Below are 14,219 nucleotides of genomic sequence, written 5' to 3'. Positions count from 1 at the left end.
CCGATCACTACTTGCATATGGGCTTTCGTAGATTTATAATATAAGGTCGAACTAGTACGGCCGTTCTTATGCATTGCAATATGTACTAAAAAGTGGTTCACAGAATCATTTCAGGCTTAACATGTGTGCTCTACCAATATTTTAAGAATCATGGCAATGAATCGAAATATACAAGGGAGAAATGTGTACTTGGAGATTATACTATACCTTTTGTTTGTTTCGCTTTCTTACTCGCTTCTCCGATGTCTTCATTCTCCGAACGATCCACAGCGCGATCTCTACCATTAATCTGACTTTCATAATGTTCACTAGATTTGTTTTCAAACTTTGAATTCTCATCTTTGTCATTAGCAAAAACATCTAAACCTCTTAAAGCAAAGAAAGCTACTAAAACTCCAGTCCAACATCCAGCTGCACTAAGCTAAAAAGAAGCTTGTAATCCTTTTAAATAAGCTTCTTTATTATCAATAACTTTATTATGTTTCTTATATTGCGAATTGAAAATGATAAAAGTTAAAGATAATCCAATTGAAGATCCTAATCTTTGAATAGTTGAGAATAAACCACTTGCTACGCTATATTCATCTGAAAGTGAATAAGATGATACTAATATTAAACCTGTAGGTAAAAAACTATAAGGTTTTTAATCACTGATAAAGTTTCCAAAAACAAAAAGAAAAAAAAAGATATTTTCATTATGATCATAGGAAAAACAACAAATACTTACAAATCCGCTCCAAAGACAATTAACCACATTCCATGAAAAGGTAATTTCCAATAATTCGTATTTTGTTTTGATAAAGCGAAACATAAATTTCCAAATCTTGAAAAAATGATATATCTTAACGGAGGAAATTGAAATTGAATAATATGGTAAATTTAAAAAAACTCACCCACAAGCCAATAAAGCAAAAATTAATAACAAATGAGAAGGTATACGATGAATAAGTAAAGTTATTAAGATTGAAGCTATAATACCTGAAATTTCAATTGGTAAAAATCTAAGCATTGTTCCAACTGATCCTACATTTTGAATTTCTTGAAAAAATAAAGTAGCATTATATAAAGCTGGCTAAGTAAGGTAAAACACCTCATTAATTTATCTCAGTTCTGAAAATTATGGGAGTGAAGGTTTTGTTCTTTTTTTAACTTACAATAAATCCCATACTTGCTATAAATGTTGTAAAGTACAATGCAGCTAATTTACCTTTGGCTCTAGTCCAAAGACCTAACCTCATTAAAGGTAAATGATTTGTTTTAGTAGTTACATAATATTCCCAAAAGAAGAAAGTGGCAATAAACAAAATCCCGACAATCAGTAGAGCGATGATGTCTGGTTCAATCGTACAAGTGATCAGCATCTTTTTGACGACCACCATGCTAAGGGAAAAGTTGCTCGACGCATCGTGAAGCCGAGAGAGGCCGTGCAACTTACAGCTTGTTGCCCAACCATTTGAAGCACTCTGAGCATCACTAATCGCAAATAAAAACAAAACCAGTCCAATAGTAATAATAGCTGCTCCTGGCCAATCCACATTCTTCTCATTGGTGTGGGATCCATCAGAAGGTATAACAATGATAATTGAAACGATACTGAGTATTCCTATTCCAGTAACGAAAAATAAAGCAGATCTCCAAGTATGCCTTCCCATAATTCTGTTCAGCTCAAGAAGTACAATACCGAATATTATAGTATTCCTTCAACTCACTTGACGTAAGAAACAAATATTCCACCAATTATCAATCCTAAAATCCCACCAAGCGCGAAACCAGCTGAAAAACATGTGAATACTCTTGATCTTGCTTTGCCTGCGAAAATGTCTGCTATTATCCCAGTAGTACTTGAAGTCCTATTTCGTATCATTGTTATGATCAACATCCTTATATTGTGAGTCTCACGAATTTCCAATCATGACGACGTAAAGATGTGACCAGAGAACAACGAGTGATGGTTGTCGTCGAAACTCACGACATTGCTACACCACAACCTGCTAATGCTCTACTAACGATTAAACCTTTTCCATTTTGCATAAAACCTCCAGCTAAGGTGAAAATCGTGAATATTACCGTACCAATCAATAAAATGATTTTCCTTCCGTAAATATCCGCTATTCGACCACTAAGTAGAAGTAAACTATCAAAATCATCAGATAATTAACCTTCCTCCATCTTGTGTCAATGATGAGATTTGAGTTGCAAAAATCTACTTACCAACCGCTTGAAAGATTATAAGAAGATATTATCCATTGTAGATTCTCTTCTGATATTTTAAGTTCATCTTGAATTGTGGGTAAAGCAATATTTAGTATTTGTGAATTACTTGAAGTTAAAATTGTAGTAAAAGTTACGGTTATTGTGATCAATATTTGCCTTGTAAGTGTCAAAGATGCCTCAATAGACGTGTCCTTTTCAGTTGGATTGCCTCTACTTAGTTCAACCGAATTATCGCCTAGAATGGGTGGCAAGACATCCACGTCGATGTCATTATGATCATCGGGACCATTTGTCGTACTTAAGTTTACAGCAACGTGATCGTTGGATAATGTGTCCTGTACTTTCATGTTCTCGGCATTCATTTAAGAAAGACTATAATGAACTGTATCTTGGAGTTGAAATTAAGGCTATCTTCTCGCTGTTGGTGAAATGGTAAAATAAGCTTGGCTGAGTTATACCTCAGACTGAAATGTAATTTTTGAGTCAGATATAAAGAAGGTATATCTCGAATCATCCTCTTTGAATAAAGGATCCTCTAAACGATTTTCTACTTTCTTATGATGTCAGTTTATAATTTCAGATAAGAAAAGAAATGCCGGTAATTCTCAGTAAACAGTATATTGCTAACTTCTCCTTCCATTCTCTCGATGAAAGGAAGTTTAAGATAATTTTCTTTCCTGTGAGAGATGGTCAACTAGTGTGTGACCCTCGATCTGTATCTCCCTCGATATACCCTTGATGGTAATTCTAGGAGATTCAACTGAACTGTGTATGAATGAATGATCTTACATGCTAATGTTGATATGAGTTTTCCTCAAAATCACATGTAAGTATGTCAGTGATGAGTTTGATCTCTGTTTTTCCTCAACCGCGGATCATCTGATATAATATACCATTGCATGTCATGGTCGGAAGCATATTGACCGTGATCATTAAGTGGTTCATTCTACTCCACATGAGCGCTCATCCTTCACCCATCATCAGGCACTCTCTTTACAAGCTCACTCGCTATACGACCGAACGAAAACACGCTACTCGTATCTGATCTACCCCGTAATATCAATTTAAGGGTTCCATGAAGCACTAAAAACACTTTAAAAACATTTGGTACTGCGCGTCAAATGAGTGAAAATGACGTCATGACGTAATTTTGCGCCACTTATCATTATTATATTCATTAATTCAATCCATAACGGGTGTCTTTCGGATGATAACATCCGGTTGAGCAACAGCAGCTTCTCTTCATGAGAAAAGGAAAAAAAGAATAAATGTAGATCTTTTCAATCCTACTATAATTGTTTATCATTTTCCCATTTGCAATTACTTACAGTGTATAAATCATAATCAACATGTCAGTAGATATTCCAGCACCTCACGTACCAGGTTCATCAGCTGTTGCTCAACCTTCTATACCATCCACTTCAACAACTGCCCCACCAACTGAAGTTCCTGGGGCACCTGTTTTGGGAGGAGAAACATTACCTAAACCGGTTACTCCTGCTGAAGCTATTGCTGCTGAGCCAGCAAAAGCTTTAGATCCAATTGCTGAACCTAGTATTTTGGATAAAGCTCAAGCTTTAGCTAAACCAGTGAGTAAAGTATCTCATCTCGAAGCATGAAGGTCGAATTGAAGGGCTAATATCTTATGTCAAATAGTACCTCGATAAAGTCGAACCTTATGTACACAAAGCTCAAGAAGCTACAAAGCCTTACACAGATAAGCTCGAGGCTAAAGCCCAAGAACTCATGGACAAGATTGAGATAAGTCATATCTCTGTTAGACCATTGGGAGCTAGTCCAAAGCTCGTTTGCATCTTGCTCGAGAAGATAAGGTTGATCTGACTTTATCCCATTCTGATCTCATAGGGTAACGCTCCGACCACCACCGCTGCTCCTACTTCGGACAACACAGCTGAACGAACCCTTGACAATGCTTCTATTACCGCTTCTGACGCGTCCGAGAAAGCTAAGGGTATCTTCGAACAAGGTTTAAGTGCTGTTCAAGTGAGTAAAGCTTCGGGCCAGCTATTTGAGTGACCAAATTGCTAGTCAGAGCTGAAGTGTTTTTCGTTTAGTCGACATTCACCCAAATCACTCATACTATCGAGGAGAAGACTGCTTCCCCGACCCACCCCGGAATCATCACTCAAGTCACCAATGCTGCTCACAAAGTAGGAGAGAGGATTGAGAAAGCCATCAACGATGTAAGTGTTCATGACCGCCAACATTTTCACGACCTCTAGATAAAATTGAGACTGACTGGGAGATATAATCTAGGTCGACAATAACACTACTCCTTCGGCTCACCCTGTACAAACTACCACTAACACTGTACCTCATATCCCCCCTGTTCCTCTTTAATCTGTTCAAATAAGATGACAATTTTCTAAATTACATATAGTCAAGTTGTACAAACTAGCTAGCAGAATTGAAATCGAGGAGAAGAGTTGTTTATAGATTTGCTGAAATGAATAAGAGATGAAACTATCTGCCTGGCATGAGAGATTGCACAGCGTTTCTGCTTTGTGCACGATACAATCTCATCCTGCTTTTCAAAACCTCTTTCTGTCTCTTTGATATTGGGTACATTTCATTCTCATCAGGTAGATTTCTTCATAGATATCCCGTGTTCCATGTCAAATCGTAAATGATAAAGTCAGTTGCGCGGCATATGAGAAACTAGGTAGAGGCGGTGCACCGCGCATGACTTCGTCAGATTTGTGTATTCCATAGACCGCAATTAAATGACCTCATACTCGATCTCATCCCCCAAAATTCTGTATCATCCATACACAGGCATTTGGGCATCAGGCGCGACGGAAATTGGATTTCATCTATTGTTTTTATATGGCATGCGATGATTTGAAAGCAAGCAAATGCGAGTTCAAGCTGAGCTCAATTATTAGTATGGTCTTTGTTTATTCTTGTGTTGCTTTTAATTAAGGATGACGCGCCAGTGAACGGGAATATACGGCGTTATATAATTAAAACCCCCATTAAATATTTAGTTCCGCCACCTTGTATAGTGCCACTTTTGAGAAATGCACCACCACCTTGAGTTAAACTAATTTGAATGCAGATGCAGTTCTTCAACACACATAGAGAGATACAACACACATATCATCCACCGCGTGTCATTTACATCTATCTATCTCATCATTTATCCTTCATTGATTATTCCAGTCATCTATATTGAATCGTATACATCATCACGTTCAAGTGATTAATCAAGAAAAGAAGTAGTAAATATAGTATAAGAGTAAAAGGCTTACTAGTGAAGGTAAGTCACGATGTCGTTGGTGTCTTGGTTGGAAGGATTGATGAACGTGAGGGAATGATTGGGATACAAAGATACTGTGATAAAGCGGGAACGATGCTGGTGATGCTGATGATGCTGACGTTACATGATTGCCGAACAGGTGAAATTGAAGGATCTAAGACGTACAATTCCGCCGACGTCGACATTCGTTCCATCTCCTTGAAACATTCATTTAGTTAGAATCCATCAAATCCGTCTTATACAAAACACGCTATCCTGTTCTTCTTTCCATCAACACGCTTCCCCATTCGATATTAGTATCGGAATACACAGGACGGAAAAGAACAAGAATATAATATAGAGATATAGTTTCAAGTTTTAACAGTATTCAAAGGAATTGTGAGTTCTTGTTTGAATCATACTCATTTAGAAGAAGAGCCTTATGCCCCCTACCCCTCTGCGCAATTTGTTTTGAGACTGGCGAGATCCTTCATGGGTCATCGGGGATGCTATCCTTTTTTTGGATATTCCGACAATTCCGATTCCTAAATTCGGATTATCGATATGTACCATAATAGTAAAGCTGATATTGACCGTCCATCGACTTGCAACCGCAGATACCCAATACCGTCGGCTTGTCCAGAACCTTCCCTCCCCCTCGGCTCATCACTCTATAAAGCATCAAAATGGGCGAGCAACAAAATGAAATCGACTTGGACTCTGTCATTGATCGATTATTAGAGGGTAAGTCTTGCTTGACCCTTATATCATAAAGCGAAAATTGTGCTCACGTTTCTTCATCATCCAGTGCGAGGAAACAGACCTGGTAAAGCTGTTCAATTAGCAGAATACGAGATTAAATACCTCTGTACAAAAGCAAGGGAAATCTTCATCAGTCAACCTATCTTACTTGAATTGGAAGCACCTATAAAAATATGCGGTGAGCTTCTCTTTAGCTAGGCCCGTCATGTCGAGGAGGGCACCACTAATCTTGCTCTTATTACTTTTTATAGGTGATATCCATGGGCAATACTACGACTTGCTGAGATTGTTTGAATATGGTGGTTTCCCTCCCGAAGCAAATTACTTGTTCTTAGGAGACTACGTGGACAGAGGTAAACAATCTCTCGAAACCATTTGTTTACTCCTTGCATACAAGATTAAATACCCAGAAAACTTCTTCATCCTGAGAGGTAATCACGAATGTGCCAGTATCAATAGAATTTATGGGTTCTACGATGAATGTGAGTAAAATTCAGTTATTCCTAGCCTTCATATTTTAACGCTTAGCGCAGAAGGCGAGAGGTAGAAAGGAATCCATTAGGTTTGATGCATCATACTGACACATATAATCCAATCAGGTAAACGACGTTATAACATTAAATTGTGGAAAACTTTTACCGATTGTTTCAACTGTTTGCCGATTGCTGCTATCATCGATGAGAAGATCTTCACAATGCACGGTGGATTGGTAAGTGGGCTTCAGATCACATCATTCCAACAAGCAGTACCTCGCTAATACATTCTCTCCCTATAACAGAGTCCTGATCTGCAAAGCATGGAACAAATCCGAAGAGTAATGAGACCAACGGATGTACCTGATACAGGTAAGTTGGCAAAATCTCACTGACGTTGTATGTGAATAGACGGCTGATACGATTGGCACCAAAGGTCTCCTGTGTGATCTCCTTTGGTCTGATCCCGATAAGGATATCACTGGTTGGAGTGAGAATGATCGAGGTGTATCTTTCACTTTTGGTCCGGATGTAGTATCGCGATTCCTGCAGAAACACGATATGGATTTGATCTGTCGAGCACATCAAGTGGGTTACTCTTCTGTCTGCTCGTCCAATATCGTTATTGATTGACTGACGAATGACCTTTACATAGGTTGTGGAGGATGGATACGAGTTCTTCGCAAAACGTCAATTGGTTACCCTGTTCTCAGCGCCTAATTACTGTGGAGAGGTGGGTGACCTGCTGCACTTTGAGATAGATATGTTTACAGGCTAATCTCAATCATTGCAATAGTTCGACAATGCTGGTGCGATGATGTCCGTGGATGACACTCTACTCTGTTCCTTCCAAGTGAGCGATTGTTTATTCCCATGATTGCACAACATCTTGCTGACTGTATACTTTAGATCCTCAAACCAGCCGAAAAGAAGGCTCCGAAATATGGGGGATACGGTGCCAGCGGACGGCGTCAGTGATCTCCTTTAACACAAACATCTTGAACCTGAATTGAACGAGATTTCATACTTTCTTGAGTCCGTTTAAATTACTGCATCCTACACCTCTTCCTGTTTTTACCCAACTTTTACCCGTTCATCTCATCACGGCAACTTGATTCACAATCAATTCCATATTTTTACCTATTTATTTTCGCTTGTGTAGTTGTTTGCGGGAACTATTGTACAGAGGACCCCTTCCTAGGAAGGAGCGTTCGCGTGGTAGAGTCCTTACTCACTGATTGTCATGTCTTCTCGATCCCACTCTCACCTTATACACAAACCCAAATTGTGGACTGGTTATACTGACCCGAGTTTTGTTCAAATAGCTGCTGTAACACCACCACGTAAACAAAAGGGAGGGAAGAAACCATAGATATGACATGAATGCAAACCACAATTTTTCTCCACTCTCAACATCAATGACGAATGACAAGCTACAGATAATCCTCAGAACAAGGGGGAATGGAATGAAGGAAAAGGAGAAAGAAAACCAAAGAATGTGTATTCCTTCTGCTGAGATGAGACATATAATGATCACTTCGTTATATTAGTTGAGGAGGAGGTATACTAGGTTTAAGGTGATTCATTTTCTCAATTATAAAGAACCGTTCTGTTCGTGGTCATGTAAATATGTTATATGTTTCATCTTTTCTTATCTTCCTCCTCCTTTTCACTTCTCTAACAATTAACGTATTACATCTTTTTCTGGTTTCGCATATCCTATTATCAAGACCATCAGATGAACTTCAAAACAAGACGAAATCCGATACGTGTGCATGAGTTGTTGATATTGATTTGACTGGGTAATTCTGACTCCGGTTATTGAGTTCAGATATACAGTAGTGTGATCCCTTAAATCTCTCCTAATTGAGATCTGATTTCGGCCGCGGCAGGGTTTCAACTCATTCTTTAAACCCTTTAACTTGTATTATTTTTCCGTAAACTAATTGATGTGCTTAATGCTGCTACATGATACACTTACAACCTATCTTCATTCAAACATTACTGTAATTCTGATAAATTATAACATCTAACTGGATGTATAATTCGAGAATCGTGAGATAATTCAATGTTGAAAACCATACATGTTGCAATACTTTAAGCCTTCAATGGCATTTTCCCCTTCCTCTCAATTTTCATTCTTCAAATGCATTATTCAAAATCTGCTTTGATTTTTTCCGCAGAAAACGGCTTTGAACCACTCTAACACCGCATCTTACTAACCTATGCAAAATTTATTCGATTGAAAACGTCACTTTTACACCTATATTCATTGCTTGAAATGCATAATCTCCTTTTTCTTTTCTGAAAGCAATTCCCGCAATTCCAAGTACAATAAACTCATGCATACAATCGTCTTTGTCATATTATATGAACGACGTATTTGACCAAAAGCGATACGAGTAGATTTATTTACACAGTAAAAAAATGTTAGTAGCTGTATAGGAAAACTTTCAAGTAGTCCCAGTCCAACATAAAAAAGATTTTCGAATTTTCATAATTTTTTTAGCTTTGTTTTTTGTCTCGTTGCCCCCCATCAGATCAAAATTGTCAGGTGACAGGTGACTTTGTATGTACCAAGGTAGAATAGGCACGTATTGTAATTCTCCGATATTTACATCTTAGATAAAAAAAATTAAAATTCGAAAAACAATTATAAGTTGAGAAATACGATTACGATTACGATTGAAATAAGTAGTAACACAATTACAAGACCGATCACAGCCGATCCCATCCGTCTTTTTGATGAACGGAAAATTAGTTTAAAAGTGCACAGACATTATCAATAATTTAAATCAATAAAATTATTAGTCACTAATCAACTTATATCATTATTTACATTCCTTAATTTGACTTCAACAGTCAATATATCAACTTATAAAGTTGTTCCAATCTCCTATATCGGACAAAGAATTGTATCGAATTGAAAAATCTGTGAATAAGTAACAAGTTTTCCAAAAAAGAAATTGAAATTTTAAATTAACTTTGTTGTTGATATCATTACTTTTTTGATCTTTCAACAAGAATTATCATAAATCAAAAATGACAACAGCTCATTCTGGTTTACATCAATCATCTTCATCAAATTCAAATCGAAATTATAATACCGATTCATCATCATCAATAACAATTTCTTCAGCTTCAAAAAAACATCTTCATAATTCACCTCCACTTTCAAATGGTATTTCCGTTTCGGAATGGAGTACGAATCCATTCTCATTTTCAACAGATAATAAAAATGATCCTTTAATTCAACAATCTCAACAACAACAACAACAACAACAACAACAACAACAACAACAACAACAACAACAACAACAACAACAACAACAACAACAACAGCAATCACCTTCTTCTAGTTCTTCAAAATCAAAATCACCTTCTATAATACGTAAATCAAATATAACATCACCTTATGATGTTAGAAATGATATTAGAATAAAACCTACAAATCATGGATATCTTTCAGCTGAGAAATCAGGTTTACCATCAACATCAACTTGGGATTCTGGGACTGGAAGTGGAACATCAAATCCAAACTATATTTTGGATAACAAGTCAACACCTGGCTTAGAGTTGGATGTAGAAGGAAGAGGAGGTAATAATTCAAAGGAAGGTAGAATCAATAAGTCTGATTATCCAAAGTAAGTTTTTGTGTTCCTTATGTTACGCCCTCTCGTCCCCACTTTTCTTCTTCCCGTTTTAGTGTAATCCGTCGTGTAAAATTTGTCAGACAGACGGATTTTGAATAGCTCTGAACAACTTGAAGTTGTGTGGATAACTTATCAGGAATCTTTACAATCACGGACATGCCTTATCGGTTTTCTTTGATTGACATTGCTTGATCAACCATAAATCTCATACGGCACACTGCTAGGCATATTATCATCCTTCTTTTGATAATCAGAGCGAGAAATTTAAACTCCATCCTTTACACGAATAGAAATATCTGTCTTACTCTCATGTATAGCTTGCTATGCTTTTTCGTTTCAAAATCTTTTTTGATATCCCCAAAACCCTTGACATACATTTCATCAATTTCTAAATCACAAGAATTTGTCGATGTTCATCTGCTAATCATGCTACCATACCAATCTCATCATGAACACCAAACTCTATTCAAACAGCACGATGAAGTCGCACCCACCTCCCGATCCTCGTTACCCTTACGCAAATCTCCTACAACCAATACCTCTTGACATTCATTCTCAACACCATGCATCTTCTTCAACAGGACAGGCTACCGCAACTCTGTATCAACCTGCCTCGACCTCTTCAACAACTCCAGTTTCAGCGTATTTTCCTAATTCAAATCTACTCGATGTTACCACTCAAGATCAAGTGGATATTTCAAATGCTCAATCTTCCAGTATGAAGGTCAATTCTAGCTCAGACTCTTACTCCAATCCCACAAAAGCAGATATATTGCGCAGACATTCAATATCGAGATCATATTGGGACGATCCATCGCCTGACCAAGAGTCCCTCGTAGCATCTGCACCTAATTCAGCAAAGAACTCCCCTATTTCCGGTAATCAAGGGAATGATGCTCCTAAACCAAGTGGAAGGAGTGGACAAAAACGACGTCAGAAATATACGAGAACGAGGACTGGTTGTTTGTGTTGTAGAGCTAGAAGAATAAAATGTGATGAAGGTAGACCTTCTTGTAAAAGGTGTATAATAGCTAAGAAAGAGGTGAGTACACTTTCTTTTCCATGATACTCGCTCTGAGTGGAAAATCTTACTTTTGCTGATTGCTACTATCACCAATAAAGTGTCAATATCCTGATCCTGGAGAAGGCGAAGAGAAAAAACCTAGTGGAAAAAGCAAGCACGGATCAAGGGGTAATTCGGACGCGAGCGAGAGTGAAAAAGATGACAGGCCAGTCGCGAAGCGACGGAGATCAGATGCAGGCAAAGGTAAACCGTAAGTGCAAATTACACCTTGCTGTTGTGGCTATCGAAGAGCTTACACCCAGCCCCTGTAGATCGCCGGGTGCGCCTTACTCATCACCTGACAATGCGAATGGAGCGAATTCAGCACCGACAGGCGAGACGGCCTGGGAGGCAAGTTTCGTTAATCCAACTGCGAATTCTAACGGGATCAGTACTTCAAACGGAAATTACGATTCAGGACTTGCAATTGGTACGGGATTAGCTAGCTCCGGAGAGCAATATCTTGCTGGACAAATTGGAAAACAGGAATGGGCTACCTCAGAAGGCGGAGGTGCTCCCATGTTGACGACTCCTAATTGTGAGCAGTAGCTTTACGGTTGAATCTGCTTTGCAACAATCTCGAGCTGATAATGTGGGAAATCAGTTCTTTTACCTTGGTTCCCCACTGCTGAAGAACGTAGTTTGATTCTACACTACTGTGCAAACGCAGCTTCGCTTATGATGGCTATACCAAGTGGATTGAACCCGATGTTGGCTATCAATCTACCATTAGCTTTAGATTCGCCTCGAGGTGAGCTGGAAAGATTACGTGAACGATTGCCATATCCAGACGACTGACATCATTGACATCGCGTAGGCCTGAATCCTTCTGCGGATGCATTACGGGTCGCACTGCTGGGTACGGGTGCCATTCACCAAGCGTTTTTACTGGCTCGGTCCGGCGTGGCAAATCATCAAACAGCAGCTATGTTTCAATATGCTAGTACACTACGAGATACAGGCAAAGAAATGGTCAGAAGGGCAGTAAGGGATGGCAATGGCGCTATGACCGATGCTGCTCTAGGAGCTAGTACCGCTTTGGGGACTATCGATATCTTCTTCGGAGGAAGTGGATGGATGGATAATTTCAACCTAGCCAAAGAGATGGTTGCTCTGTAAGTCAGGCTTGCAGTTGTCTTTCGTGTCTGTGCCTGCTGCCAGCTGATCTAATGCACTTTCATCAGGCGGGGCGGTCCAGCTGAGATGCTTAAAAACTCGGAACCACGTAAATTGACAGACGGCGTTACCATGTCGCCCGCTCGTCTCATGCTGGAAATTTTAGCCATATACGAGACATTCAGTGAGTTTTCGCTTCAGACATGGAATGACCAGAATTATAGCTGATCGCTGAACTGTATAGGCTGCCTTACGACTGGGAAAGAGCCGGATCTGATCAGTGATCGATGGGAAAGCTGGTGGTTAGAAGCTAGTCGTTCCACATACGAAGAACATTCAGTCGAAAAACAATTCGGAAGTGAGTTTCGCATCGTCTTCTTGCATGTCTAAGGGTTGTGACAATATGACTGACGCGTTCGTAACAGTGTCACGAATCATGGTCCTCCTCTTCGCCAGAGTCACGCGCTTACTTGCAAGAGTCTCAAGATCAAACGTTCTTATTACCGAGTCCCCGCCCTCGAGTCTGGCCATTACAGATCCCACCTCCACCTCTTTCGGATCTTCGAATAGCCTCCTTGATTCTCTAGCAAGGGGATTGACCGCTGAAAAAGACCTTGATCCGCTTGTCATCGAGGCCAGGCAGCTCAATCGAGACGTCGATGCTTGGATTGATAGTCTGCAATTGAGTACCCTTGAACATGAACGTGTTCAAGTTGGAAATCGGGCTTATGCTTATGCTATGAAGGTAAGATTCATATTCAACCGCGGGATGCGTTGGATATTGCGATATATCAATAGTGAAAAAGATCGAGGCTGATATAACACCATTGTCCACGATAGATTCTACTCCTCACCATGGTATTCAGATACCCAAGAGAGGATATACGAGTTCAGAATGCTGCTCAACAGGTATTGCAACATTGTTCTTGGTCTACCGCGGCTTTAGGCATGTCTATTGAGTAAGTGATATACCCGGTGGTAGCATGATTCATAATACTGACAGAATTGTAATTGCAGTTTGACTTGGCCTGCAATTATAGCTGGATCTTGCGTCAACGGTGCTTCCAGACAATGGGTATTAACTCTTTTGGAAGGTTTCAAGTGAGTTTATCAATTTTTACGTCGTTATTCACAGATGAAAAAGTAGAAAAATTAACAATGGGATTCTACTAGATCACAATGTTGCTTTGATATCGAAACTGCTAATCGAATTATTACTGAAGTATGGAGAAGAGCGGATTCAGGAGAATCTAGAGCGGATTGGAAGAATGTTTGTGATGATTTAGGATTACAAGTCTTGTGAGTTTTTTTTTCGCCATTAGATCATTGTTTGACCTGTTAATATTTGAGGCTAATTCGTACGAAATTGATAATCTAGATTATGTTAAGGTCTTCTGCATGACTAAATTGCTTCAGCGTGCTCCAAATTGCTTAAAATAATTATTTTGACATTTGAGGTTCAATCAAGAGGGTTTTTTAATAAATTTTTGTCAACCTATCGAGAAATCGACTTGTTTTTGTTCAATGAAGATAAGATATAATGAATTGTGTGAAGCGAAAATTCATTATATGACGATGAATGGAGGTTAGACAATGGTCATTATGTATTATAACTTTTCTTTTTATTTCATTTTTTTCCTTTTCTGAAAAAATCAATTGTAATCTACCAATCATTCAAT

At 38.7% G+C, this 14,219-nt stretch overlaps 5 protein-coding genes across 5 annotated transcripts; 4 read left to right on the top strand and 1 right to left on the bottom strand.

Moving 5' to 3' along the window:
* Positions 1-421: 421 nt before the first annotated feature.
* On the bottom strand, positions 422-2,561 carry I206_103482 (uncharacterized protein; the record flags this gene model as incomplete). Its single annotated transcript, XM_070202773.1, has 8 exons — positions 422-632; positions 728-823; positions 894-1,072; positions 1,155-1,333; positions 1,436-1,644; positions 1,710-1,850; positions 1,970-2,134; positions 2,212-2,561. 8 exons carry the CDS (start codon positions 2,559-2,561, stop codon positions 422-424), a joined length of 1,530 nt encoding a protein of 509 aa, XP_070058874.1.
* A 1,002-nt stretch (positions 2,562-3,563) lies between these two features.
* On the top strand, positions 3,564-4,575 carry I206_103481 (uncharacterized protein; the record flags this gene model as incomplete). Its single annotated transcript, XM_019153287.1, has 5 exons — positions 3,564-3,803; positions 3,871-3,990; positions 4,081-4,218; positions 4,290-4,418; positions 4,492-4,575. The coding sequence occupies 5 exons, from the start codon at positions 3,564-3,566 to the stop codon at positions 4,573-4,575; spliced, it is 711 nt and encodes a 236-aa protein (XP_019013448.1).
* Positions 4,576-6,159: 1,584 nt separating this feature from the next.
* I206_103480 (serine/threonine-protein phosphatase PP1) lies at positions 6,160-7,686 on the top strand (the record flags this gene model as incomplete). Its single annotated transcript, XM_019153288.1, has 9 exons — positions 6,160-6,217; positions 6,282-6,413; positions 6,487-6,717; positions 6,835-6,944; positions 7,014-7,080; positions 7,145-7,296; positions 7,364-7,441; positions 7,505-7,561; positions 7,618-7,686. The coding sequence occupies 9 exons, from the start codon at positions 6,160-6,162 to the stop codon at positions 7,684-7,686; spliced, it is 954 nt and encodes a 317-aa protein (XP_019013449.1).
* A 2,064-nt stretch (positions 7,687-9,750) lies between these two features.
* On the top strand, positions 9,751-10,356 carry I206_103479 (uncharacterized protein; the record flags this gene model as incomplete). Its single annotated transcript, XM_019153289.1, has 1 exon — positions 9,751-10,356. One exon carries the CDS (start codon positions 9,751-9,753, stop codon positions 10,354-10,356), a length of 606 nt encoding a protein of 201 aa, XP_019013450.1.
* A 483-nt stretch (positions 10,357-10,839) lies between these two features.
* I206_103478 (uncharacterized protein) lies at positions 10,840-13,843 on the top strand (the record flags this gene model as incomplete). The annotated part of the gene is made up of 11 exons (XM_070202772.1): positions 10,840-11,403; positions 11,484-11,635; positions 11,697-11,962; positions 12,029-12,175; positions 12,242-12,539; positions 12,609-12,724; positions 12,785-12,898; positions 12,966-13,285; positions 13,381-13,499; positions 13,558-13,641; positions 13,714-13,843. 11 exons carry the CDS (start codon positions 10,840-10,842, stop codon positions 13,841-13,843), a joined length of 2,310 nt encoding a protein of 769 aa, XP_070058873.1.
* Positions 13,844-14,219: the final 376 nt, after the last annotated feature.

Source organism: Kwoniella pini, chromosome 4, assembly GCF_000512605.2.
Source record: "Kwoniella pini CBS 10737 chromosome 4, complete sequence".
NCBI lineage: Eukaryota > Fungi > Basidiomycota > Tremellomycetes > Tremellales > Cryptococcaceae > Kwoniella > Kwoniella pini.
Note: the sequence above shows the minus strand (reverse complement) of the source record. Positions and strands in the feature narration are given on the sequence as shown.